The sequence below is a fragment of the Camelus bactrianus genome, chromosome 7 (genome assembly GCF_048773025.1).
Source record: "Camelus bactrianus isolate YW-2024 breed Bactrian camel chromosome 7, ASM4877302v1, whole genome shotgun sequence".
In the NCBI taxonomy this organism is placed as follows: domain Eukaryota; kingdom Metazoa; phylum Chordata; class Mammalia; order Artiodactyla; family Camelidae; genus Camelus; species Camelus bactrianus.
Window position 1 is genome coordinate 20,974,830 of NC_133545.1, and position 26,764 is coordinate 21,001,593.

Sequence of the window (26,764 nt, forward strand, 5' to 3'; positions counted from 1 at the left end):
TTGCTGTTTCCGTAAACGGGCAAGGAAGGGGAAAAGCTGGACTGGGAACCCCAGGGTGATGGAGTAACCCAAGGGGCAGACAGACTGGCTGTCTCAGAACTCACGAGCAATGAATTTGTGGGTTTTTAGGGCCTGCTCTAGGATCATATGTGGAAGAAGTCACCCTCACCCCCTCCCAGCTTCCTGCTCTCCTGGGGGCTCTCCTGAGCCAGGGCTGGGGTCGATGTACCCATCAAGGAAGCAGGCGCCACGAGGCTGGATGACAGACACCAGAAGCCCTCCCTGAACAAAGACTGGGTGGGAGGCGGCCTGGTGTGTCCCCACCCCGCCTCTCCCAGCGCCTGCTGAGCTGAGACCACAGACAGCGAGGCAGGCAGGCGGGGCGAGCATGGCCAGGGCAGCGGCTGCTCTGCTGTCCGTTGTCCTGCAGCTCACAGGCCTGGCACTGGCCCCGGCGACGGGCAGGGGTAAGTCGGGTTGCCTAGGGCTTGAGGAAGGCTGGGCAGGACCCCACCTCTTGCTCAGCCAAGTCTGAGGGAACGGCTAGGGGCAGGGGGCTGCCTCTCTGGGCCCTGCCTTCGGGTGCGTGTGCCCCTCAGTCCAGCCTGAGCCTTCCCCCTTGCTTGGTGAAGGAGCCAGCATGGTGGGGGCAGCAGGGAGGCTAAGGCATGGGGTCCAGGAGCGGGAGGGGTCTTCCTGCTCTGCCTGGGGAGGAATTCCTGCAGGCAGCAGTGGGGGAGAGGCTGCCCTGGAATCTGGGAGTCTGAAGTTAATTATTTGTCTTGAGAAAGGGGAAAAAAAAGGAGGCCCGCCATGGGAGCTGACTTTGAGTCTCTGGGTCTGGCTTTCATCCAGAGGGCAGGCAGGAATAGCGGGGCCAGTGCAGGGACTGTGCGGGGGAGGGGGAGGGGAGCCGAGGACAGTTCCTTGGGGAGCAATCAGGCTTTGTGCAGCAATCAGGAGCTCTTTCTGCAGGTCTCTCCAGGCAAGGGACTGGCCCTATCTTCCCTGAGGGTCCCAGAGGACCCCCAGCTTCTCCCTGAGCAGGCTTGTAGGGAGTGTCCTGAAAGGAAGGATCATAGGGGTGGGGTGTTGAGCTGGGGTGGAAGGTTTAAGATGCTGGAACCCCATCCTTGGCCGCTCTTCATGGGGCTGGGAAGGAAGCTCACCGAGACAGAGAGCCACTCCATGTGACTGGCACCCTGCCCGAGGGGTGGGGGTGGGAACAGCCACAAGAGATGTGGGTGTCGGGTGTTAGAACTCCAGATGTGGGGGGCAGTATGATAAGTGACACTTGGGCAAGGTCATACTTACTCGCCACTGGGAACCTTCAGATGTCTGATTTAGAATCATTTTGCCAGGAGAAGAGGAGCAGGTGGAGGGAGGGTGTCTTCAGCCTCCTGGGTGGAGACAGAGCAGAGAGGAAAAGAGCTGGGGGTAGGGGGAGGGCAGTTGGGAGATGACTGAGTGAGACCAGAGACTGATGAGGTTTGGGAGGAGAAGGAAGAGAAAAATAAGAGGAGGAGCCCCAGATTTCTGGGTTGGTGGGGATGGTATTAACCAAGACAAGGAACTCAGGACAAAGCAGGTTTGGACAAAAGAGGACAATTTAGGTTTTGGACTAGAGTCTCTAACCCCCCTCGGTGGTGGCAGTGGGGTCTGGGGGTGTGAGCAACCTTGTTTCCCTGCTTCACACCCAGTCCCGGCCTCACTAGGGAGCTGTCTCTGTGGACAGACCCTCCCCTCTCCCTCCTCCTCTTCCTCCTCCTCACTCACCTCCTGCTCCAGACCCTCTGCTGCCCTGCCCACCCCCACGGGGCAGGGGGGATGATGTTTGTGGGAACCAACGCCTGGAGTCAGACTACCCCCACAGCCATTACTTTCTTGACTGCGGAGAGAGAAGAAAGTGAGGTGAAATGGAGGTCCCCACGCCCAGGCCTGAACCCAGAGGAGCCCCCTCCTAGGACCCAGCGTCATCTAGCGCCCTGAAAGGCTGTCTTCATTCTGCTGGGGCCTTGAAACCTAGTGGGTCCCTGCCAGCACCTTCTCCAAACACTTCAAGAAATGGAGCCAAGTCCTGCTCTCTGGAGCCCACCCTGCCCAGGGTGGGGTCCCCAGGCCTCTCTGCCACAGCCCTGGAAAACAGTGGCACGGCTTGGGAGTGAGGGCAGAGGGCAGAGTTGCTCCTCCCTGCACACAGAAGTGGTGCCCTTTCTCATAAGTGAAGACAGGCAGTTGAAGGGTGGGGTCTGCTCACCCCAGACTCCCCCAGGACCTGAAAGCAGCCCGCCTTTCTCACACACATCTGTCTCCCTCTCCTGTCCTCAGCCTGTGCTGGCCTGTGGGGCCTCCCAGCATGACTTGTCAGTTCCCCAGGCTGCCCCTGGCCAAGTCTCTGGCCCAAGTGAGGATGGACAACCCTGACATGTTCCCCCACTGCTGGGGACTCCTGTAGAGTCAGGGCTGGCTTCAGGGAGGCCCTGGTCTAGATCCTCCTCCCACGGCTCCCAGTGAGGTGGGGTCCCTGGGGCTTGTACCTGACTGAGGTTCTTACTACTTGGGAAAGCTGGTCTGGGTCCCTTTTGTCCCCCTAGGACTCCCTCTCCCTCCTCCCATGCTTTCACTCCAGCCCCATCACAGGCCATCTCTCCTTCAGTGGATGGCGGGTGGCAGGTGGACAAGTGTGGGGCACAGGATGGACACTGCTGGAAAGACAAACCCTGGAAACGTCGCTAGCCCGTCACTCATAGGCCTTCTCTGGATTCTTATGCTTCAGGTGGGGCCGTCCCCAGGGAGCCCCCCGGGCTTGCTGACATCCATGACTACCAGCCGCAGGCACAGCTCCACATTCCTTCTCCTGCTGGGGGCCCCTGGGAGCGGTGGCACCCCCTGGAGGAGCGGCTGGGCAGGCTGGAGGCTGAGATGATGGAGCTCAGAGACCAGGTACCATTGGAGGCTGGTGGGTATGTGTGGGGTAGAGCAGGCCTGGTGTAGCAGGAGGAAAGAAGGGAAGGGTTGGACCTGGGGGGGTGGCCCGTGGGACCCTGAAATAGAGTTTTATTTTAAATGCACATAGAAGGGTTCTTATCTGAAGAGTTCTTAAGACCAGTTCTTTCATACAAATGAAGAACCCTCTGGGTATTTGCTTTGTCAATCAGATTTTCATCTTCTTCCATGTATTTGGCAAACACGGTGTGCCTACTATATATAAGGCATCACCAGGACAGATTTTGGATGGACAAAGGTCTTTAATTATTAGGTCATGAGTACTGGGTCACCTTTTGTCCAAAGGAGAGGACTGGGGGCCCCCTGCTTTCCTGGGAGCCCGTCCAGACCCCAGGCCCTGAGAACTGGGACTGTTTGAACTGGATGCTGCCTGGAGGGGGAGCCACTTCTGCTCTGAAACTTTCAAGTTTCCTTCTCCTCCTGGCTAGGCTTCCACACCCCGTGAGTCTGCAGGAGGTGGTGGGGGAAGCTGAACCAGAGCTTCCTGCCTCCCCACTTCTTTCTCCAGAACAAAGACCTGCAGGGGAGGGTGAGGCAGCTGGAGTCCTGTGAATGCCACCCAGCTCCTCCCCAGTGCTGGGGGCTGGGGCGGGCCTGGCCCGAGGGGGCTCACTGGGAGCCTGACGCCTGCACGGCCTGCATCTGCCAGGACGGGGCTGCACGCTGTGACCCCAAGCCCGGCCTGCCCTACTGCCATGGTGAGTGCCATTCACCTGCCCACTGGCACCACCTCGGGGCCTGGAGGTGGCCCTGAGCACCTGAGTGACAGCCCTATCTCCCCCTCAGGCTGCAGCCACGATGGTCAGGCCTATGGCAATGGGGAGACCTTCTCCATAGACGCCTGCACCACCTGTCGCTGCTTGGTGAGTTCCCACAATCACCCTGGATATTCCACACCTGTCCCCCTCAATTGTCTGCCTCACCTCGGCTACCTGTTCCTGCAGTCTGGTGTGCGGAATAAGTGGTGGGGTCTGCCTGCCCATCCCCCCAAGACACTGGTGGCCTTCGGCTGATTCCAAATAGTTCTACTTTCTGGAGTTCAACCCCTGTGCACACAGTGGGGTGTCTGTCTTCATACCTGTCTCCTCACCTGTGGATCCTCACTGTCCCTGCTCATCCACCTATCCTTGTCATCCACCTCCTTCTGCTCCCTCAGTTGGTTCCACATCCACCTTCTTCCGGCCTTTCCTTTCTCATCCCTCGTTCCCTTCCTAAGATCTCTCTACTCTGAGGAATTTGCTGGCAGCTGGAAGAGACAGTTTCTGAGGGTCGAGAGTGGCAGGAGATAATGGGGTGGGGGAAGGACATCTCTTTTCTGTCCTCGGATCAAGGGTAGCCCACGTACTCTGAGCCAACTCAGCCTCTTGTTCCTCTGGTGGGTCCCAGCCTGGGGTGAGGTTTTGGTTCTGGAGACCCTGCCCTCCAGGGTTCTGATGCTGCTGCTCCACAGGAAGGAGCCATTACCTGCACTCAGAAGCCATGCCCCAGAGGACCCTGCCCGAAGCCGGGGGCCTGCTGCCCGCACTGCGAGCCAGGTCAGCCTCCTGCCAGCCCCAGCCCCACCTCCTCCACTTGCCTGCTTCCTGCCATGTGCCCAGAGGGTGCATGTCACTTGCTCTGGCAGTGGTTAGTGGAGTTTAGAACCAAAGCCCAAGTCAGCAAATGCTGCCTCTGGCCTGAAACTGAGCCAAAGGCTCTATATAATCTTGTTCCTTTCCTCAGGGAGCTACTAATGGAGCTGAGAAGATAAACGTATATAGCTAATATAATACAAGATTTAAGAGCCGATGAACAGATGAAGAGGAGGTGTAGAAAGGTAGTAAGTGGTTACTTGCCAGAGGAGAGGGCAAGAAGGCAGGGGAAGCCCACGCAGACTCAGCGGGCAGGGAGGGCTCTATAATCAGTCCTCCCAGCTGGATCTTCAGGGGAAATTGGGGTTTCACCAGGAGAGGGCGTACTTGAGGGCCCTCTGGGCACACAGAGTAGGGAACAGAGTAGGGAGAGGTGTGTTTCAGGAATTCAGTCTGGGACGCCCAGTGGGAACAGATTGCCATAAGCCTTGCATGTTGGACTTTCTTCTGTGGACAATGGGGAGCCACTGAAGGCTGAAGAACCAGAGTGTGGCAGGTTCAAAGAGGCATTTTTGGAATATTCATCTGCTATGGGCTAGATGCAGAGAAACCAGTTTAGGGGGCTATTATAGCAGGTGCCTAGGCATGGAGCCAGGGACGGCAGTGGGCTGCAGAAGGAAGGGTGTTTCTAAAGAACACGGTTGGATCCCACAGAATAGCAGACTCCAGGCGTGGGAAACTAGGAAGTCTGTGTTTCACACACACACACAATAAGTGATATGAAGAGAGCTTAAAGGGAGTGGAGGCAATGGCTCAGCTGGGGGTGTTACTAGCTCATAGTCAGGAAGATACTGTTGCCAGGCTTAGCAAATGAAAATATGAGATGCCCTGTTATATGTGAATTTTAGATAAATTTTGCACACATTCTGAAGTAAAAGTATGTCCCATACAATATTTGGGACATACTTATGCTAAAAAATTTTGTGTTGTTCATCTGAAATTAACATTTAACTGGGTGTCCTGTAGTTTATCTGGCAACCCTACCCCAGGAAGAATGTCAGCTGGTAGTTTAAAAGGTGGGACAGTGGCTCAGGGGCCAGTGAGGTCTGGAAATGTTGTCTGAAAGTCTTGGCCAGAGATAAGAAATAAAATCTTGGGAATTGATAGATCTCAAAGAAAAAGCACACATGCACACATAGCTTGTAGAGCACCTGGTATCTCAGGGCCACTACTAGCCCATATGATGTCTTTGGTGAAAAAAATTGTTTTTCAATGGGGGGGTGGTAATTAGGTTTACTTATTTATTTACTCTTAGAGAAGGTACTGGGGATTGAACCCAGAACCTCTTGCATGCTAAGCATGCGCTCTACCGCTTTAGCTATACCTTACCCATTGGTGAAATTTAAAAAAAAGGAGAAGACCCTTTCCTCAACACTTCTATGTGTTGTAAAATAACGGAAATCTACCCATTATGTTTGAGTCAGACACTATACTGCCATCTGCTGGAAAGTTGTAGTAAATATCAAATCTCTATCACCTGAATGGTGCCCCTTTGATGTGGTGCCCTTGTCTGTTCTTCCGCCCCAGTTCTCTGGGTCTCTTAGTTGGGGGCCTGGCCCTGGTTTTTCAGGCTGCCCTGGAGGCCACAGGGATGGGGAAACATGGCAGCCAGAGTCTTGTGTCATCTGCACCTGCCAGGTAAGGGAATCCAAGCCCGGCCCTGGCCATCACCCATGTCCCTGCTGCTTGGTGTACCGCAGGCCTGGCAGTGCCAAGCCCGTCTGGGGGCCAGGCAGGGCTGCTGCTGCCACCCAGGCATTGAGGCCTGCAGCCTGCTAGGCCTGCTAGGCCAGCAGAGAAACGGCTTGGGCAGTGGAGAAGGAGGGAGGGCTCAGTGTCTGACCCACAGGCAGGGACCGTGCAATGCCAGGGGCCCTCATGCTCAGAGCTCAACTGCCTGGAGAGCTACACCCCACCTGGGGAGTGCTGCCCCATCTGCCGGCCAGGTGACCTCCCCCCTGCCCTGCCTTCCATCCCTTCAGCCCTAGAGGGTTCAGTATCTACTTGGGATCATGCCTTCCCTTGGGTGATGTCCCCACCCTGCTCTCTGCTGACCAGCCTGTCACCCTGGCATCCCTCCCCAGGCTGTGAGTATGAGGGGCAGCTTTATGAGGAGGGGGCCAACTTCCTGTCCAGTTCCAATCCTTGTCTCCAATGCTCCTGCCTGGTGAGTCCCCCAACCTTGGCCCAGGCCCTGCTCCTCCTGGGACACCCCCACCTGCCCTGGGCTGTATCTGCCACTCTTTCAGCCCCTCACATGCCTTCCAAAGCCTAGTGCCAGAGAGATTCTCCCACCATCCCCACCCTGTACCCCACCCTTCCAAGGGTGCCAGACACCTGCCCACCCTGCTGTCTCTGGGAGCCAGCCCCAGAGGCAGTGCAGCTGTTGGCGCATTACAGAGGAGCCTGGTTCACTGTGTGCCCATGGAGTGCCCGCCCATCCCCTGTCCTGAGCCTGTCCTGAGGCCCGGACAGTGCTGCCTGACCTGCCAAGGTGAGAGCCCTGCCCCTTCCCTGGTGGAGCTCCAGGTGGGGCTGTCATGCCGTTTCTTCAACCCAGAGCCCACTCTGCTGGCCTCTGACCTAGGGGGTTCCATCAGTGGAGGAGCAATGCCTTGGCCATGCCTGCTCTAGAGCTGGAAAGCCTAGGCTCAGAGTCTGCCCTTGTCACTTAGTGGTTGTGTGCCTCCGAGCGAGGTACTCCACGCCTCAGTTCCCCATTTGTAAGGTGTGGATAATGATAGTATATACCTTAAGAAATGTAGACTCTTACCTGCTTTGTGCATGTAAGACACAGAGTGAACCCTCGAGGCGGACCACTAGAGGGTGACACTGAGTCACACACCAGCACTGTCACCAAGGCAGGATTAGTTTAAGCACAAGATACTATGGAAACTCAGGGGAAGGAGCCCTAATCAAGCCTAGGCACAAAAGAGAAAGTGTCCTGGAGGTGGCGTGTCGGAAACGAACCTAAAGGCTAAGGAGGGGCTGGGTATAGCTCAGTGGTAGTGTGCATGCTCGATAGCGGGCGTGAAGTCCTGGGTTCAATCTCCAGTACCTCCATTTCAAAAGATAAAATATTTTTAAAATTTTTTTTAATTTAAATAAACAAACAAACAAACAAACAAACAAATAAATAAATAAATATATTTTTTAAAAGGCTAAAGAACGGTTAGCTAGGTGGAGTTCAGAAATAGAAGTAGAGGGCAGAACAGAGCAGAGGGCATTCCAGGAAAAAAGGCACTCAGTGTAAGGTGGGTGTAGGTTAGTTGGGAAGGTGCAAGCACCAACGGCCAAAGCTCACAGTGAGAGGCGGGGTGGGGCCAGTGGCAGGTGGGCGTGGCCTTGCTAAGGCCTGGAAGGCCTGGAAGGGCAACTAAAGAGCTTGGGCCTTACCCTGCCTAGGGGGCTGGGAGCAGGGGTCTAGGTAGAGGCAGGATCTGGTCTGGTTTAGGCTCAGAGGGCACGTGGAAGGGGGTGAGGCTGAAACTGGGTTCTAGGTTGGCTCCCACCAGGCCTCCTCTCTCCCCGTTTCCCCCCAGCCCAAGGCTGCACAGAAGGTGGTTCTTACCAGGAGCATGGCCAAGAGTGGACCACACCTGGGGACCCCTGTCGGATCTGCCAGTGCCGGGTGAGCTCCTATGCTGCTCCTGGGCTATCCCCACCCCCACCCCCCAGGCCCCAGGCCTGCCATAGTCATTCCTTCATTCCACTGAACACATCCCAAAAGGCACTGTGAGGGAACAGAGATGGAGGAGACATAATCCTGGATGCTGTGAGGGTGGGGAAGGGGTCGCACTCTCTATCCAGTTCTGAGCGGAGTAGACGGGCAGCACAGGTTTGGGAACGGACTCAAGGAGCTTCGGGCTACAGGAGTGAGGCTGGGCAGGATGTGACAGGCAGCCCAGACTCCAGGGAGGGAGAAGCACAGACTGGCTTGAGGCATCTAGAACTCTGCGGTCTGATCAGTAGCTACTGCATGTGGACACTGAGCCCTTGAAATGTGGCTGTCCTGTTTAAGATGGGCTATAAGCATAGGATATACACTGGATTTCAAAGACTTAGTACAAAAGAAAGGAATGTAAAATATGTCATTAACACTGCTGATTACATGTTGAAGTACCATTTTGGATATATTGACTTGAGTGGAATGTAATATTAAAATTTAGTGTCATCTATTTCTTTTTACTTTCTGAAATCTGACTACTAAAGAATTTTAGATGATGTATGTGGTTTGTGTTGTATTTCTATTGGGCAGCACAGATCTAGAAAATCTTCATGCACGGGGTTTACTTAGGTCTTAACGGGTGAGTAGGATTTGAGCAGGGAGAAATGGGGAAAGCCCCTCCGGGTGCTATAAACTGAATTTGTCCCCCCTAAATTCATATGTTGAAATCCTAACCCCCAAAGTGATGGTATTAGGAGGTGGGGCCTTTGGGAGGTGATGAGGTCATGAAGGTGGAGCCCTTATGAAGGGAATTAGTGCCTTTATTAAAGAGATCCCAGAGAGCTCTCTCGTCCCTTCCACCATGTGGGGACGCAAGCAAGAAGACAGCCATCTATGAACCAGGAAGGGGGCTCTCACCAGACATTGAAACTGCCATCACCTTGATCTTGGACTCTCCAGCCTCCAAAATTGTGAGAACTAAATTTCTGTTGTTTCTAAGTCACCCGGTCTATGGGATTTTAATATAGTAGCCTGAGTGGGCTAAGACACCAGATGTAGGGAAGAGTCAGGGCAAAGCCTGGGGGAGGACAGTGGGGACATGGAGCCCCAGGCAGGGTGCACGCCGAGGAGGGCTGTGATTTATGGGGGCTGAAGCCAGAGCCACAGAGCTTCCTGACAGCTTGCCAAGGACTAAGGACTCCACTGTGAAGCCCGGGGAGCAGCCAACTCCTTGGCAACCATGTACTTCCCCTCCTCGTTCCCACTGACACCCTACACCACCCCCCAACCTGTGAGAAGAATCACTGGCTGCCCAGATACTTACAGGGCCGGAGGTAGTAAGCCCAGGTGGAGGTGTGAACTCCAGGGATGGTCTGTCTGGGAAAGACCCTGGGGAGTAGCAGCAGCTTCAGTTACTGTGTAACCGCCAGCTTCCAGAGGTGGATGCCACGGCACACGCTGACCTCATCACCATAACAAGGCTATGACAACAGGACTATCATTGTCTCTTTTTTTTCAGATGAGTAAACTGAGGCACAGAGGACTTCAGTGACAGGCTGCGTTATGTATCTGTATTAGTTTCTAGGGCTACCTTGATAAAGTACCACAAATGGAGTGGCTTCAACACAGAAATCAATTGTCTCACGGTTCTGGAGGCAGACGTCTGAGACTGAGGGGTCAGCAGGTTGGCTCCCTCCGAGGGCTGTCAGGGAGAATCCGTTCCAGGCCTCCCGAGCTCTGGTGGTTGGCCGGCCATCCTTGGCATCCCTTGGCTTCTGCCTTCATCTTCACATGTTGCTCTCCCTGTGTGAGTGTGTCTCTGTCCAAATTTCCACTTTTTATAAGGACAGCAGTCATTGGATTAGGGGCCACCCCACTCCACTCTGACCTCATCTTAATTGATTACATCTGCTATGACCCTATTTCCAAATAAGGTCACATTCCAAGGTCCTGGGGGTTAGGGCTTCAACATAAGAATTTGAAGGGGGACACCATTAACTCATAACAGCATCTAACAAGTGCGTAGCTGGGACTTGAATGCTGTTTCCTCCACTTGCTGAGCTCTGATGACCCTTCCCCTGCCCACTCGGCTCCCTTCCAGGAGGGCCACATCCAGTGCCGCCAGCGAGAATGTGCCAGCCTGTGCCCATACCCTGCCCGGCCCCTCCCGGGCACCTGCTGCCCCGTGTGTGATGGTGAGTCGGGGGTGGGGCCTGGAGGGGCTCAGAAAGCTGATGGACGGCTTCATCAGGCCTCTTATGAAGGCCAGGACATTGAATGGTAGGGGCCCCTGAGGAGGATCTAAGGCACCCTCTTCCCAACAGGCTGTTTCCTAAACGGGCAGGAGTACCGCAGCGGGGAGCCCGTGGGCTCTGGGGACCCCTGCTCGCACTGCCGTTGTGCTGTGAGTGTGGCTGCCCTGCAGGGAGGGGCTGGCTCCTGGGCCTGCCTCTCCCATGCTGACCAGGTCCTGTTGGCAGAATGGGAGTGTCCAGTGTGAGCCTGTGCCCTGCCTGCCCACGCCCTGCAGACACCCAGGCAGGATCCCCGGGGAGTGCTGCCCAGTCTGTGACAGTGAGTGGGGGCTCAAGTCACCGGGGGGAGGGCAGGCACTGCTCCAAGAGAGGCTCTGGGTCCTGGGGGTGGGGAGTTGCTTCCATTGGCCCTACAGGAAGCCCCCTTGAACTAAAGTACAAGGGAAATCCTTTATAAACCTAGGCTCTGTCACTACAGGTGAGGGACAAGTTCTCACTTAATGACACACTGGACACCGTGGTGGCCTCTCACTTCTGGGTGTGAGGGGAGGCTGGCAGGGTCTCCTGGAGGACAAGGGTGGCTGTCCTTGTCAGGTTGGGGGGTGAATGCCTTGGGTGGCATGAGGCTTCCCTATCCAGCCCTGTCCCCCAGTCCCACTGTTGTCCTGTCCAGGCTGCGAGTACCAGGGACACCAGTATCAGAGCCAGGAGACCTTCAGCCTCCAAGAGAGGGGCCGCTGTGTCCGCTGCTCCTGCCAGGTAGGCAGTCCCACCATCTCACGCCCCAGATCTGTCTCGTCCCTTGAAGGCCTCTCACCCAGCCTCCCTCCTAGACCGGCGAGGTCTCCTGTGAGGAGCAGGAGTGCCCAGTCGTCCCCTGCACCCTTCCTGACTCTGGCCCCCAGCTCTGCCCAGGTATGTGTGGAGTTGGGGGGCAACCACAAAAGAGTGCTTCTGCCAGAACTAGAGGTGGAGGAGCATTCATTCACAGTAAAGCAAGGGGGCATTACTAAGTCCACCAGTCATTCCAGAGTGTGTTCAGAGGCTGCTGAGGGGATGGCAAAGTCAGGGTCCTGTGAAGGGTCCTGTGGTCTGGGAAGAAAAGGATGGGTGGAGGTGTCCGGGTTGCCATGGTGACAGCTCCACCCTGCTGTAGCCTGCGTGCTTGATGGAGAGGAGTTTCCTGAGGGGGTCCAGTGGGAGCCTGATGGTCAGCCCTGCACCGCCTGCTCCTGTCAAGCTGGGGTGCCTGTGTGTGGGGCTTTGCTATGCTCCCCGGCCCCCTGCGAGCACCCCACCCAGCTCCCTGGTGAGTGCCCCACCCCGATCTAGCTTTCTTCCTTTCTTTGCCCAGCCCACCCTGACTAGCTGGGTTCTGATCAACCTGCCCCACTCAGGTGCCTGCTGCCCCAGCTGTGAGAGCTGCACCTATCATGGCCAAATGTATGCCAATGGGCAGAACTTCACAGATGCAGACAGCCCTTGCCACACCTGCCGCTGTGAGGTACGTCCCCAGGCTTGCTGCTGCCCTGCTGAGCCCCTCCCAGGGCCCGCCCCCATTGCTCTCTCACCTGCTCTCAGGATGGGACCGTGACGTGCTCCTTGATCGACTGCCCTCCCACAACCTGTGCCAGGCCCCAGAGCGGACCCGGCCAGTGCTGCCCCAGGTGCCCAGGTATGGGCTTACTGCACCTGTCTGGCTCAGGGGACCTTAGACCCTGCCCTCCCACAGCCCCATGGGCCCAGCCGATACCTTAGAAAGCAGTGGCCTTCTGACTTGCTTTCAGTCTGACAGGGCTTGGAGCTCTCTGGAACTCACAGGGCATGGACAGGAGCGGGAGGGGAGATTTGTTTGTCCCTTCACGTTACTGCACCCACTTCCCTCCTATCCTGTACTTCCTCTTCCAGTACTGCCACTGCTCGGATATATACATGTATCTGCCGGTGTAACACTGGTTCAGGCAACAGATGTTTGAGTTTTCCAGTTGGGAGACGAGGAGGTGGGATACAGTGTGCCCTGATCCTGGCCCACGTGGAGAGTGTGCAGGACGTGTGTCCCCAACCCAGGCACGCACACGCATGAGCCCTTCAGCTTTCACCCTCAGAGACACATAAATCTGCCTGCAGGTGAAGGGACTAAATGCACACCTGCACACACACACACACACACACACACACACGCGCGCGCGTGTGTGTGTGCTCAGAGATACCCCTGCCTGTGTACACAGCCCCTCTTCCTCTCTCCCTCCATGGGGACAGCATCCAAGTGGCACTTCTGCAGTGGCTCTGGACTCAAGGGTAGAGGGCTTGTCAGCCTGCTCCTCGAATTGTCAGTCTTTGTCCCCACTCCTACCCCTCACCCCCACCCCACTGCGCAGACTGCAACCTGGAAAAAGAAGTATTTGTGGACGGCGAGAGCTTCTCCCACCCCGGAGACCCCTGCCAGGAATGCCAGTGCCATGAAGGCCACGCCCACTGTCGACCTCGGGCCTGCCCCAGGGCCTCCTGTGCCCACCCGCTGCCTGGTGTCTGTTGCCAGAACAACTGCAATGGTGAGGTGGATGGGATGGGGGTGGTCTCTTGGGATGGCTTGGCCCCATCAATAGGCATTTAGGACCGGAAGGGCAACACGCCCTGGGGGGAGGAGGGCCTCTCCCAGGCCTATAGCTGCCCCCTCCCCTAGGCTGCGCCTTTGGTGGGAAAGAGTATCCCAGTGGGGCAGATTTCCCCCACCCCTCTGACCCCTGCCGCCTGTGTCGCTGTCTGGTGAGTCTGCCACCGGGTTGGGAGGAGGAGTCCAGGGGAGGAGGGCTGGGACTTAAGGAGACCAGGAGAGGCCCGCCAAGGCCGGCATGGGAGGGGGGGGGGTCTCAGCCTTCCACCGCTAGCCCCGCCTGGTGTGGTCTACCTGTCCTCTGCAGAACGGCAACGTGCAGTGCCTGGCCCGCCGCTGCCCACCCGTGCCTTGTCCAGAGCCCACCCTGCTGCCGGGAGAGTGCTGCCCGCAGTGCCCCGGTAGGAGCTGCAGGGCTCGCTGCTTCTCGGCGGGGGGGGGGGGGGGGGGGGAGGGTCCCTCTCCGCAGCCTCTCGCTGGACCCCCTGACGCCTGCTCTCTGGCTGCAGCCACCTTTTCTGATTGCCCTCGGCCCGGGGGCGAGGTCCCCGCCCGCCACCAGGAGCAATTCTCCCCGCCCGACGACCCCTGCCGCCGCTGCCTCTGTCTGGATGGCTCCTTGTCCTGCCAGCGGCTGCCCTGCCCGCCCGCGCCCTGCGCCCACCCGCGCCAGGGGCCCTGCTGCCCCTCCTGCGACGGTAACGCCCTGGCTGTACCCCTCCCCACCCCTGCCACCTGCTTCTTCCAACTCCTCCCCAAGGCCTTGACTTCTTGGTCTCCCGCTAATTCTGTGTCCTTCCTTCTCTAGCCCTGGGCGGGGGTCCACCCTGACTCCCCCTTCCTACTGGCCCACCCTTCCCACATCGGGGTTCTCACTAAGAAAGTGGGGGAACAGTGCCCACCCAGTCTGCAGGGTCTGGGAGGCCATGTGCCTGGTACATGACCTCCACAGCCCCCCAGCCCCTCGCCTGCCCCCTAGGGTGCCTGTACCAGGGGAAGGAGTTCGCCAGCGGGGATCGCTTCCCTTCACCCACTGCCCCGTGTCACGTCTGCCTCTGCTGGGAGGGCAGCGTCAGCTGCGAGACCAGGGCCTGTGCCCCTGCACGGTGCCCCTTCCCTGCCAGGGGTGACTGCTGTCCTACCTGTGACGGTGAGGAGCAGGGGACTGTGGGGGTGGGGGGGTGGGAAGGCTGGGCAGCGACATCTTTACTGCCCTAGAGTGGGTCCAAAATATTTACTACCATAAGAAAAAAGCCCTGGACCAAAGCCTGGGGTTTTCTCCTGCCTCTAATGCTGTTTGGCTGTGTGACCTTGAACAATTTACATAATCTCTCCGAACCTAATTTTTTTTTCAATTAAAAATAAATTTTATAAATGTGTATTTTTATAGAATGCGTAACATTTTTGCAGAATGGTAACATAAAATTTACCATCTTCACTGTTTTTAAGTGTAACTCTGGGCCTAATTTTAACTCCTGTGAAAAAGAGAGGGTTGAACTAGGCCCAGTTCCCCAGTCTTTGGTCACTCTTAATTATCTCAGAAATTTTTGCTACATACCCTCTACCACCTGTAACTTTATTTATTTAGTGTTTTTCTTCAAATTAACTCACTTTCAGAAAGGAGCCTTGATATCTTACTGTAAATGAAAAATGGAATTTGCAAGGTATAGATTACCATAAAAATGAATACAATTAAAATAAAATATTAAATTCAAGTCAGATACTTTTGCTTGCCAAAGCTTTGAGCTGAGACTCACTCACTCTCTCTCTTTTTTTTTAAGGACTTTTTTTAGAGCAGTTTTAATTTCACAGCAGAATTGAGAGAGTACAGAGATTTCTCATGCCCCCTGCCTCTACACGTGCACAGCCTCCTCCATTATCAACACCCCCACCAGAGTGGTACTCTGGTCACAGTTGATGAACCTACATTAACTCATCAGTATCAACCAAAGTGCCCTCTCTTTTTTAGTGTCAGAGAGCTGCTAAGGTCAGGCTGCCGCCACCCCGGGACCCTCTCTCCTTCCTTGGTTAATCAGAAGCCTTAAAAGAGCATTGGAAAGAGGGTTCCTTGGGTCCATGCCACCTAAGTCACCTCAAGCAATTCCGAACTCTACTCGGGTTGGGAACATTGAGACCTTCTGGCCAGGCAGTGGCCTGCTGAGTATTTAACCCGAAAGACAGATTCCATGTGGGTTTTCCCCTACAGATTGGACAGGGAGCTTCTTTGCAGGCTGAAGAGAAGAAAGTTTGCCCTTTGGCCAATCTAACCCCCCAGACTCCTTTGCCCCCTGCCTGGATTTAGTCCTCCCCCACCTTCTGGGTCTTTGAGGCCTTGGACTCAGGCCAGGCAAGTCCAGAGCCCGATGATTGGTCTCCTCTCGCCGATTTCTGCCCCTCTGCCCTGCCCTCCTTGTCCTTTCTCGCAGGCTGTGAGTACCTAGGGGAGTCCTACCTGAGCAGCCAGGAGTTTCCGGATCCCCGAGAGCCCTGCAATCTGTGTACCTGCCTTGGAGGCTTCGTGACCTGTGGCCGCCGGCCCTGTGAGCCTCTGGGCTGCAGCCACCCCCTCACCCTGTCTGGGCACTGCTGCCAGACCTGCCAGGGTAGACCTGCCCTCCCACTGCCCTTCTCAACTCCCCAGGCTACCTCCGCCCAATGTCACCCCTCCCTGGAGACAGCCATGCAGCAAACCCACACCCTGTGTTTTCCTTGGGTTCCTCACCTTGTACCCGTGCCCTCCTCTCCGTCCCCACTGTCACCTCACATGGACTGTTGTACTCAGCAAAGAACCACCTCTCAGCTGCCAGACCTTCCTGCCCTTCCATTGTCTCGCTGCCTTCCTAAAATACCACATCACCAGACTCTAAATCCTTCGACGGCTCCCCCTGCCCTTGAGTCGCCTAACACGAGGGGCAGCTCCCTTTCCTCCTGGCTTCCTTAGCCCACCTCCCCAGCCCAGCTCACCTCTCCCCTTTATTTCCAGGTGTGCCCATCCCTCACATCTTCCCACACTTGCCTGCAGTCTGTGATCCCGCCCTCAGCCCTCCATCCGCTTCATGCAGACTGATCTCACCCCCTCCCCCCACTCCCAGGGTCTGGCTGATGTCTTTCCTCCTGTCCCCCACCTTCTCAGCCACTCATTTCTCCCTTTCTGACTCTTTAGCTAAGCTTTGGTAGAGGACCCCAGTCCCATCTGTGTGAGTGTGTGTGAGTGTGAATGCATGTGAGTGTATGTGGGCAGGTGTGAGTGTTGTGGGGGCAGTGGAGGGCTCCACTGATGGTGGCTCTGCCATTGCATCCCTGCTCTGCCAGGATGCCTCTATCATGGGGTCACTGCTGCCCCTGGAGAGACCGTTCCGGACCCACTTGACCCCACCTGCTCCCTCTGCACCTGCCAGGTGAGGCGGCCCTTTGGGAGCTTGAGAACACTTCATCCCTTGATCCTCCTCTCTGGTCAGAAAGAAGTTGTTTCCTCCACACAGCTGTCACAGGTTACACCCTGCCTGTGACAGCTATCAGGACAGGATTGGGTTCAAGTCCCCAGGACCGAGAGAGGGTGTTTGGGCCTGGCAGGCTCAATAGGGGCACCCCACCTTGGGGCAGTGTGCAGCCTGGTCTAAGGGTGTGTGACATGGGAGTCGGGAAGTGGCAGCATGACCTGTCTCCCCCAGGAAGGTTCCATGCGCTGCCAGAAGAAGCCGTGTCTTCCAGCTCTCTGCCCTCACCCCTCTCCAGGCCCCTGCTTCTGCCCTGTTTGCCACAGTGAGCACAGACGCCCCAGCCCTCTAGGCTCTTCCCTGCGCCTTCTCCCTCCCCTTCTGCCAGGCCTGAGGTTGGACTGGAAAATTTGGTATGGCACCCCCCCACCCAAGAAACGTGTCACCCACAGACTGCCTCTCCCAGGGCCGGGAGCACCAGGACGGGGAGGAGTTTGAGGGGCCCACAGGCAGCTGTGAGTGGTGTCGCTGTCAGGTGTGGTACGGAGGTGGCAGAGGGGGCGGGGCACCTGGCCTAGGGAGCAAGTCACTGACCCTGCATCTCCTGCAGGCTGGCCGGGTCAGCTGTGTGCGCCTGCAGTGCCCGGCCCTGCCCTGCCCGCTCCAGGTCACAGAGCCAGGGAGCTGCTGCCCTCGCTGCAGAGGTATGCCTGGCCGGTGGGGCTGCCCCCTTGCTTCTGTCCCTGGGTCCCATGTCCCTCCATCCACCCCACCTTCCTCTCCTCAGCTCTCCTCCAGCCTCCCCACTCCCCCGTTCACCCATCTGGCCCTCCCGCACCTTGGTCCTTGAACTCTCATGATGCCTACCTTCAGCTCTTCCTACCTGGCCCTGGCCCTGGCCTCCCCAGAACTTCTCCCCTTCTAGGCACTTATTGGAATTTCCTCAAAGCCACACCATCCCTAAATTCCCATCTGGTCCCCATTTATAATAATTACTTAGTAACTTAATAATATATCAACTACCCCCATTCTCCACTCATAATAATACTGATATAATTGACATTTATTGAGAATATACTATGTGCCAGACCCTACACATACGTCATTTAATCCCCACAAAGATCTCATCAGATAGGTACTGTAATTATTCCCATTTTACAGATGAGAAAACTGAGGTACAGAGAGGTAACGTAACTTACCTTTGGTCACTTAGCCGGTAGGTGGCAGAGTCAAGATTTGCATCTAGGCCATATGGTTCTAAAATAGGGGACTTTCTTAGCCTGAATGGGCCCTCGCCCCATAAACTCCTCAATATAGTGTAATTCTCACAACTGGCAGTGTCTCCTTGCCCAGGGAGGTAGGCAGGACAGATGAAATCCCCATTTAACAGATGACAAGACTGAGGCTTGGAGAGATTGAGTTACCTTGGGCACATGGTTAGTGATGGAGCCTTTCATTATTCCCACATGCATTTATTACATGCCTGCTGCATGCCAGGAACTGGTGCTGGTGCTGGGCTACAACGGACAGCACCTGCTGCCTGGCACTTGGTTTAGCAAGCAAGCAGACAAGGAACAGGGTTAGAACCCAGGTGGTCTGACTCCGACCCAGTGTCTTTCCCCTCGACCACAGACAGGAGTTCTGCCTCAGGCCACCTTTTCACCATATCCCTGCAGAACTCCCTCCTGGCACCCACATGCCCTACTGACCACCCAGGGTGGGGGTCAGGGGCAGATGCACAGAACCTAGACTCAGAGCTCATCCCTGCCCATCTGGACACAGGCTGCCTGGTTCATGGGGAGGAGCACCCTGACGGCAGTAGCTGGGAGCCTCCCGACAGCCCCTGCTCCTCCTGCATGTGTCACGAGGGTGTCATCACCTGTGCCCGCGTCCAGTGTGTCACCTCCTGTGCCCAGCCCCGCCAGGGTCCTAGTGACTGCTGCCCTCGATGTTCTGGTACTGGGAGCCTTGGGCAGGGCGGGGGATACAGGGAGGCAGTGCCTGGTCAGCATCTCTGTTCCATTGCCCTGGACTGGGTGGCAGAGGCGGACTGTGCCAGCAGAAGTGGCCCCCATTCTTATACACACCCCAATCTCTGAGGCTGGAGTTCCTGGTGGGCAGAGAACCCCACCCCAGGCCACCAGCCTGAAGTCTCCCTGGTTCTTACCCCGCCCCCCAAGACTGTGAGCATGAGGGTCAGAAGTATGAGCCTGGGGAGAGCTTCCAGCCTGGGGCAGACCCCTGTGAAGTGTGCATCTGTGAGGTAGGTGAGGGAGATGCTGAGAGTGGGGCACGGTGGAGGGGGCAGCCTGGACACTGCAGGGAGCAGGCATTGGGGGGTCAGAGACAGGAGCATGTCCCTGTGGCCAGGAGGTAAGGCAGGGGCTTGGGGTGAGGAGCCAGCAGGGCCAGGAAGTCTGGGGGTGGACATGGGCCACAGGTGCTGGGTGTAGGTGAGGCAGTTGGCAGCCCCCCTGGCTGGAGTGTAGGGTGGTGTGGATAGAAGTTTGGGGGAGACACCTGGGAAGTGGTTAGGGGCCATATTAGGGAAATTCTATTTGAGAGGTCATGGTAAGCCAGTGGAAGGGCTTTGAGCAGGCAAATGACATCGCAGGTCAGGAGATAAGGCAGTGGGATGGGAGAAGAGGATGGCATGAGAGTGCCGAAGGGTTAAAGGTCACATGAAGGTTCAGGCCCAGGTGATTACAGGCAGCAGGCACTGTTATCTCTGAGGATCGAGGCATGGGGTGAGGAGCAAGTCTGGGGAGACACTGAGTCTCGGCAGACCAGAGTCTGACCTGCTCAAGGCATAGAGGAGCCTGGAGTCCAGGGGAAAGAGGGTGCTCTCGGCTTCCATGGCCTGGGACCCACCCCCTATTCACTCATTCAGCTGCAACCTGAAGGGCCTCCCAGCCTTCGCTGTCACCGCCAGCAGTGTCCCAGCCTGGTGGGCTGCCCTGTCAGCCAGCTCCTGCCCCCTGGGCCCCAGCGCTGCTGCCCCACCTGTGCCCGTGAGTCCCTTGATTGGGGGGTAGATAAAGAGAGCAGGGCTGCCACCCCCAAAAGACACTGAAAGAGCCATCCAGCCCTCCTCCACAGTCACAGCCCCAGCCTCAGTCCTTTTCTAAGACCAGTGGATTGTTCTGGAAGCCCATACCCTGGTGGATGAGACCTGCCCTAAGGGGCACTGAAGAAGCTTGCCAGACCCCTTGACTCTGAAACCTGGTGCATCTTGTCCAGCAGGTGGCGCTGCAGGGCTGCTGTTGTGCTGGGGGCTGGCTTCTTGAGGGCAGCTATGTTAGGACCAGAGGGGCAGTGAGTGGCCCAGCTACATTTGTTAGGATGCACTGCAGGGAGAGAAAAGGAATAATATTTATTAAGCACCTACTGTATGCCATGCACTGTATTTGATGCTTTTGATAAATAGTATCTCATTAAATTTTCACAGTTACCCAGTGAAGTAGGCATTTTTATTCCCCTTTTACAGATGAAGAAATTGAGGTTCAGAGAGATTGATTAATTTGCCTTAAATGACACAGGCACTAAGTGCTGAAGCCAGGATTGGAACCTGGGGCACCTGGCTCACTGTGCTTCCCTTTAGACAATGTGAAAGGAAGTGGGATGGGGAGCAGGCCAGGAAGCCTGGTGGTCCTTAGTGACCATTTCCAGGTCCCCCATCCTAGCAGCCTAGCAAAGTTCCTTTTCAAAAGTCCAAAGTTTTCTCTGTTGAAACAAAATGAAAGAGGTTATCTTTCCTGGAGTCCAGGTGCTAGGATTATGCCTTGGGCCCAAGAAATCAAGGGACACAGTGGGTAAGAGGGTCAGCTGGGCTTTTGTCCCTTGCTTCCCCTCCCCACATCTCCCACACTGTTCTTGTCTTCACAGAGGCGCTGAGTCACTGCACGGAGGGCCTGCTGGGGTCTGAGATGGCCTCACCAGACCCCTGCTACACCTGCCGGTGCCAGGTGAGCCCTCCTGCCCAGGGGACTCCCAAAGCCTCTTCTTCCTCCTCTGTGGGCTGTTGCTGTGACTTCTCTCCTGCAGAAGACATTCCCCCTTGCCCCCAGTGACATTCGCCCACTTGTCCCGAATGTCACATTCCACCTAGGCCCTGCTCCCTCCCTGCCGTTCCCTACTTGTGGTGTTTCTATGCCCTTCCACAGGACCTGACTTGGCTCTGCACTCACCGGGCCTGTCCTGAACTCAGCTGCCCTTTGCTGGAGCGCCATGCCCTCCCTGGGAGCTGCTGCCCCGTGTGCAGGGGTGTGTCCCCAGTTTTGTTCTGTACCCTCAGAGCATGAGCTCAGGAGGGAGGCAGGAGGGGTGGCATCCATGGGCCAAGTGGGCAATCTGGGGAATACACTCTGAATGCAGGCTTTGTTCTTTTGTAGAAACGAAGGGCTCTCCATTAGGGGTGGAGGAGGGACCCATGATGTATAATGAGGCAGGGAATGAAGCCTAGGTTCTCCAGGCCTGGCCTGAGGCTTGTCAAGGGGGTCAGGGACCCCAGGCCCACTAGCAAGGCATTGCACTGCTGAGCTGGCAGCCGGCCCAGAGAAGGGTTCCAGCCTGTCTTGCCTGGCTTCCAGGACACTCTGGCCATCCTCCAAGCACTGATGCAGAGGCTGCCATCTAGTAGGTCCCAAGGCAATGGTTGAAGAAATCAACACCATCAGGGTGCTAAATTGGATGGGGTGGGCACCCCCCTGCTATGGGCCTTCTGGGTGAGCTCATGCAGTTGGAATGACAGTGTTCCCCCATCCCTATTGCTTTGTCCTCAGAATGTGTGGTGGAGGCTGAGGGCAGGACAGTGGCAGACGGAGAGAGCTGGCGGGACCCCAGCAATGCCTGTATCACCTGCACCTGCCATGTGAGCTGGGGATGGGAGGGTGGGGGGTGGAGAATCTTATAGACGGATAAAGGGAGGAGCCTCAGGACATTGGACCAGAGAATACGGGGCTTGTAAAGAATTAGAAAAAGGCGCCCCCTCTAGGTGAGGAGGAGAGAGGCATCCCTGTGTGAGGGCAAGGAGCTGAGGGCAGATTTTATCCTCCACTTAAACATGAAGAGGGTGTTCTCGTGGGGCAGGGGCAGAGAAAGAAGGGGCTGCTGCCCCAGTCCCTGATCCAGAAGGCCCCTAGAAGTGTGAAGCCAGGCACTCCAGACCCTGCTGAAGTCCTAGAACAATGACGTCTGTCCTCAGCGGGGCCACGTGGAATGCCGCCTCGAGGAGTGCCAGGCTCTCTCCTGTCCCCACGGCTGGACGAAGGTGCGGGAGGCTGGCAGGTGCTGTGAGAGATGCCAAGGTGCGGGCCAGGGCGATGGGGGGAGACGGGAACGAGACCCAATGTGAGGGACCCGCAGCAGACCTCGCCCCCTCCTGTCCCCTCAGCCCCCGCCGAGTCGTGCGCGCACCAGGGCCGGCAGGTGGCCTCCGGGGAGCGCTGGGCCGTGGACGCCTGCACCCGTTGCTCCTGCGTGGCCGGCACCGTACGCTGCCAGAGCCAGCGCTGCCCGCCGCTCTCCTGCGGCCCCGTGAGTGCCGCGGTCTGGGGCGGTGGGGTGGGCAAGCGGCACCGCCCTCCTGGTGCACCTGGCGAGAGGGAGGAGGCGGGGTTAGCCCGGGCCGTGCAGTTCCCGGCGCGGCCACGAGGTGGTGCCCTGACCCCACTAGCAGTGAGCCGGGGCCCCCGGGAGCCTCCCTCGCTATCCTCCGTCCTCCGCGGGGCTCTGCGTGGGGCACCACGGAAAGGGCGGCGTGGTCTGACAGCGTCTGGGGCGGAGGCCAGGATGAGGCCCCCGCCCTGAGTCCCGGCAGCTGCTGCCCCCGCTGCCTGCCCCGGCACGCTTCCTGCATGGCCTTCGGAGACCCCCATTACCGCACCTTCGACGGCCGCCTGCTGCACTTCCAGGGCAGCTGCAGCTACGTGCTGGCCAAGGACTGCCGTGGAGGGAACTTCAGGTGCGCAACTCCCTCTGCCTTTTCCCTGTCCCCCTACACCCGTCCCTTCTGACCACTGCACCCGGGCCTCCCACACCGCAGCGTGCACGTGACCAATGATAACCGGGGCCGGAGCGGCGTGGCCTGGACGCAGGAGGTGGCCGTGCTGCTGGGAGACGTAGCCGCGCGGCTGCTGCAGGGCGGGGCGGTCACGGTGAGCAGAGCTGAGAACCCTGGAAAAGTCAGTCCCACGCTGTCCACTCGTCCTTCCTGACCTCGCTCATCCTCCCGCCTCCTTTTTCCTCCAGGTGGATGGGAGCCCGGTGGATTTGCCCTTTCTCCAGGAGCCGCTGCTGTACGTGGAGCTTCGGGGACGCACGGTGATCCTGCACGCTCAGCCAGGGCTCCAGGTACGGCCAGGGCAAGTGGGGGCAGGGGAGCCTCGGGCCTGTTAGGGCATCTGTTTCTGTAGAGGGAGTGGGGATACCAGCTACCTCCCAGGGCAAACGAGGTTATGGAGTTGAGAGAATTCTGCCGGATTCTGAGGGGAGGAGAGGAATCAGGGTTAGAGACCTCCAGGTGCAATGAAAGAAATTCTGAGCCTGGTTTCTAATCTTGACTCGGCCACCAAGACACTGGGGCTTTTAGGCCATTACCTTAAGCCAATCCTCTCTGGGCCTCAGCTTTCTCATCAGTCAAATGGGGGAAGAAATGGGAGGTGGATATAAACTGTGGTCTCCTAGATGGTTTCAGAGATTGCTTCCAATTCCTATGTCGAAAATTACTTCACTCCTCTCCCTCTAACAACAAGCACACTTGTAAATTCATAAAATAAGTCTTGTGTACTCTTATGATACAGACTCTATGCTTTGTCCTCAGTAAGGCCTGAATGCCCGAGAATGAATCTCTGGAAGTGGGTTGCATTTCACGTGGGGGCCCAGTTCAGGATGCCCACAGGAGAAGGCGCCCTCTTGCAGGAGTTGTGGGCAGCTCTTAACGTCTTCTGTGTATGCCCAGGGCTCTCCAGCAGGTCCCCACCTGGCCTTGGCCAGGGCAGCCTCCCTTCCATGAGGCTCCTCCACCTGTCCATTCTCCTCCTCTACAGCAGGGGGCGCGCTGACACAGTGTTTGCTGCCAGGATGGGCCCTGGGCTTCTTGGGGCTCTTGCCCTTTCCCACCCTCCAGTCGCAGCCTCTCTGCACAGGTGCTGTGGGATGGGCAGTCCCAGGTGGAGGTGAGAGTGCCTGGCTCCTACCGGGGCCAGATTTGTGGGCTCTGTGGCAACTTCAATGGCTTTGCCCAGGATGATCTACGGAACCCTGAAGGGCTGCTCCTGTCTACTGAGGCTGCATTTGGGAATAGCTGGCAGGTGAGTGGCACAGGAGCTGGGGGCTGGGCATGAGTCTCAGAGCAGCCCTCTGGTATGGAAAGTGGGAGGGTTGGACACAAGATGGTATTTTGGGCTTTCAGGGAGGTTTGGGGCCTCCTTGCCTGTTATGGTGCTGGGGGAGGCAGGATGCCAGTTGAAAGAGGTCTCATATTCTGAAACCTCAAGCCCTGCTTTGCCACTCACTGACTGTGTGATCTTGAATGAACTACTTACCTGCTCTGGGTTTTGGTTTGTCTCTCTGTAAAATGGTGACAAAAGAAAAGCAGCTGATGCTTCTTTTGCTGTTCTTGTAGGGAAGTTTTTGAGGCTAAAACAAAATATTTGGTTGAAAGTACTTTGAAGAACATAGGACACAAAGGTTAGCTGCCAGTGGACGCTGTCATATCAAGGTCTCTTTCCCCATGCAGGTCCCAGAGGGGTCAGGACCTGGGCGGCCCTGTTCCAAGGGCCGCGAGGTGGATCCATGCCGGGCAGCAGGGTACCGTGCCAGGCGTGAGGCCAATGCCCGGTGTGGGGTGCTGAAGTCCTCCCCGTTCAGTCGCTGCCATGCTGTGGTGCCACCAGAGCCGTTCTTTGCTGCCTGTGTGTATGACCTCTGTGCTTGTGGCCCCGGCTCCTCAGGTGACACCTGCCTCTGTGACGCCCTGGAAGCCTATGCCAGCCACTGTCGCCAGGCTGGAGTGACGCCTGCTTGGCGGGGCCCCACGCTCTGTGGTGAGGGGGTAGTGCCCAGTGTGGGTTGCGGAAGGGGTGACAGAGGGCTCAGGTCTGGACAGGGTAGGTACAGGGAAGGCCACAGTGGGGAGCCAGGTGACTAGAACAGTGACCCTGCCTTCCATTCTGCTTGCAGTGGTGGGATGCCCCCTGGACCGTGGCTTCGTGTTCGATGAATGTGGCCCACCCTGTCCCCGCACCTGCTTCAACCAGCACATTCCCCTCAGGGAGCTGGCAGCCCACTGTGTGAGGCCCTGTGTTCCGGGCTGCCAGTGCCCTGCAGGCCTGGTGGAGCATGAAGCCCACTGTATCTCACCGGAGGCCTGCCCCCAAGTCCTACTCACTGAGGACCAGCCACCCAGCGCTCTGCTTGGCCCAAGCCGGGAGCCCCAGGGGCCACCCTGAGCCAGGATGACACTACCAGGACTCCTCAGGCCAGAAGTCTCCCCTTGGCAAGCAGCTCCCACCCTGCCTGAGCACTCGGAGCCCGGGCCCGGGGCCCACAGAGACCCCAGCTGTGTTGAGTTGGAGCAGTAAACTTGGGGCCTCCCCTAAGGTTTCCTTTTGTGTATGTGTGCTTCCTCCTGCTGCAGGGGTGCTGGTGTGGGCTACTTGGAACCTGGGATCCAGAGGTCAATGACCCCAGGGTCAGGGTGGTGGCAGCTGTGGGACCTTACTCATTCTTTGCACCTGTACCCCTCAGCCGTCCCAATACCGAGTGCTCAGGCACTTCCTGAGCCACTCTAAGAGCTGGTGGCATAGGGATCCCCCACCTGGAGTAGGGAACAGGAGAGACAATGTGTCTGTGATGACATACAGACACATGTGAAACCCATGTACAACTGTATGTGTTCATAGCCACACCCACCCCTGATGGACACGTGGGAGGGGACACGTGCAACTTTCAAAGACATCCTTATAGGGGAAGGAACATGGATTTTGAAGTAGAAAAAAAATCAATTTGACAAGAAGTCTCTTCAAAGAAAACTCTATTTTGAGTTCTCTTTGCCACCTACCAGGTGTGTGATCTTGGGGTTTTAGGGACCTTAGCTAAAAGATCGGGGCACTCAGTTCTCATTGCAGGAACCTTATTATTCCAACAGAGAGCGAAGGGAGAGCGAGCTTTGGGCTGAACTGAGACCCCCTCCCTGCTTGCTCAGCCCATTTCTGCTGGGGCTCCTCTCACGGAGCCCTTACAAAGCAGTTACAGGCAAGACTGCTCATGGTGGCAGGAGGTGTGGAGACTACAGACCATCTCGTACGCCTGTTCCCTCCCCTTGTCATAAGTCATGCAAACTGTGTTCTCATCTGTCTGCATCTCACATGTCTTGGGGAATAAACGGAGTAACCAATGGATAGCACTCTGTGCTTGGGCCACTTGCAGTGAGCACTGGGGAAGAGCATCCCTGCTTATACTTGGGACCACATTTTCCCAGAGCCTGATTCTCATGGCCGTCTGTCTCCAATGAAGGAGATAGTGCCACCTGTTAGTCAGGGCAACTTATTCTCTGGGGCCGTTTTCTTGACTGTGAACTGGGGATGAGAGTGGTAGCACCTACTTTGTAGAGTTGCTTCGAGGAAGGATTACACGGACGTAGTCTTCTGTGTCCTGGCACACAGTAAGCTGTTGGGAGCTGCTGCTGTACTGGGCACATCACATACCCATATAATGCAGTTGCAAGCATAATATGTACAGTTGACACTTGGAACAATGGGCCCACTTATACTCAGATTTTTTTCAATGTAAATACTGCAGAACTACACTGTCCACTATTGGTTGACTCCTCGGATAGGGAGGAACTGCCGATACGGAGAGCCAACTATACGTGATACTGAATTGTCTGCTGGGTGGAGGGTCGGCATCCCTAACCCCTGAGCTGTGGAAGGTTCAACTGTCTATGTAAAACTGATGGTCGTTCCGGACTGCAAATGAGCACCTGCACACACCTCTTTATCAGGATCTTACTCCTCACCCAATACTGCCACTCAGATGGCCAAGAAACCCGCATCAGAGTCAGGTCAGTATCTCTATGAGACTTGGCTGAGGCCCAGGCCCTGGCTCAGATGTCAGGGAGCTGCATTATTGAGCTCAGGAGCCTTTGTCTCCTC

General features: G+C 56.7%; 1 protein-coding gene across 12 annotated transcripts; it reads left to right on the top strand.

The window, feature by feature from the left end:
* The first annotated feature begins 310 nt into the window (after positions 1 to 310).
* Positions 311 to 25,220, top strand: KCP (kielin cysteine rich BMP regulator). 12 transcript variants are annotated; one of them, XM_074367104.1, is made up of 40 exons: positions 311 to 467; positions 2,777 to 2,943; positions 3,515 to 3,704; positions 3,793 to 3,869; positions 4,457 to 4,541; positions 6,722 to 6,804; positions 7,038 to 7,131; positions 8,180 to 8,268; positions 10,406 to 10,499; positions 10,629 to 10,708; positions 10,785 to 10,878; positions 11,233 to 11,318; positions 11,393 to 11,474; positions 11,716 to 11,868; positions 11,957 to 12,063; positions 12,141 to 12,234; positions 12,938 to 13,111; positions 13,243 to 13,325; positions 13,481 to 13,574; positions 13,683 to 13,871; positions 14,153 to 14,323; positions 15,600 to 15,776; positions 16,486 to 16,571; positions 16,845 to 16,935; positions 17,063 to 17,145; positions 17,221 to 17,314; positions 18,393 to 18,566; positions 18,791 to 18,873; positions 19,501 to 19,621; positions 20,496 to 20,575; positions 20,774 to 20,873; positions 21,392 to 21,480; positions 21,814 to 21,916; positions 22,003 to 22,145; positions 22,400 to 22,572; positions 22,654 to 22,765; positions 22,860 to 22,961; positions 23,756 to 23,920; positions 24,349 to 24,655; positions 24,792 to 25,220. In XM_074367104.1, exons 1-40 carry the CDS (start codon positions 389 to 391, stop codon positions 25,058 to 25,060), a joined length of 4,917 nt encoding a protein of 1,638 aa, XP_074223205.1. In that variant the 5' UTR covers positions 311 to 388; the 3' UTR covers positions 25,061 to 25,220. The 12 variants fall into 12 exon arrangements, with proteins under 12 accessions (XP_074223205.1, XP_074223194.1, XP_074223197.1 ...); XM_074367093.1 differs by lacking the exons at positions 6,722 to 6,804; positions 7,038 to 7,131; XM_074367096.1 differs by lacking the exons at positions 6,722 to 6,804; positions 7,038 to 7,131 and having other exon boundaries at positions 16,909 to 16,935; positions 17,063 to 17,125.
* The last annotated feature ends 1,544 nt before the right edge of the window (positions 25,221 to 26,764 follow it).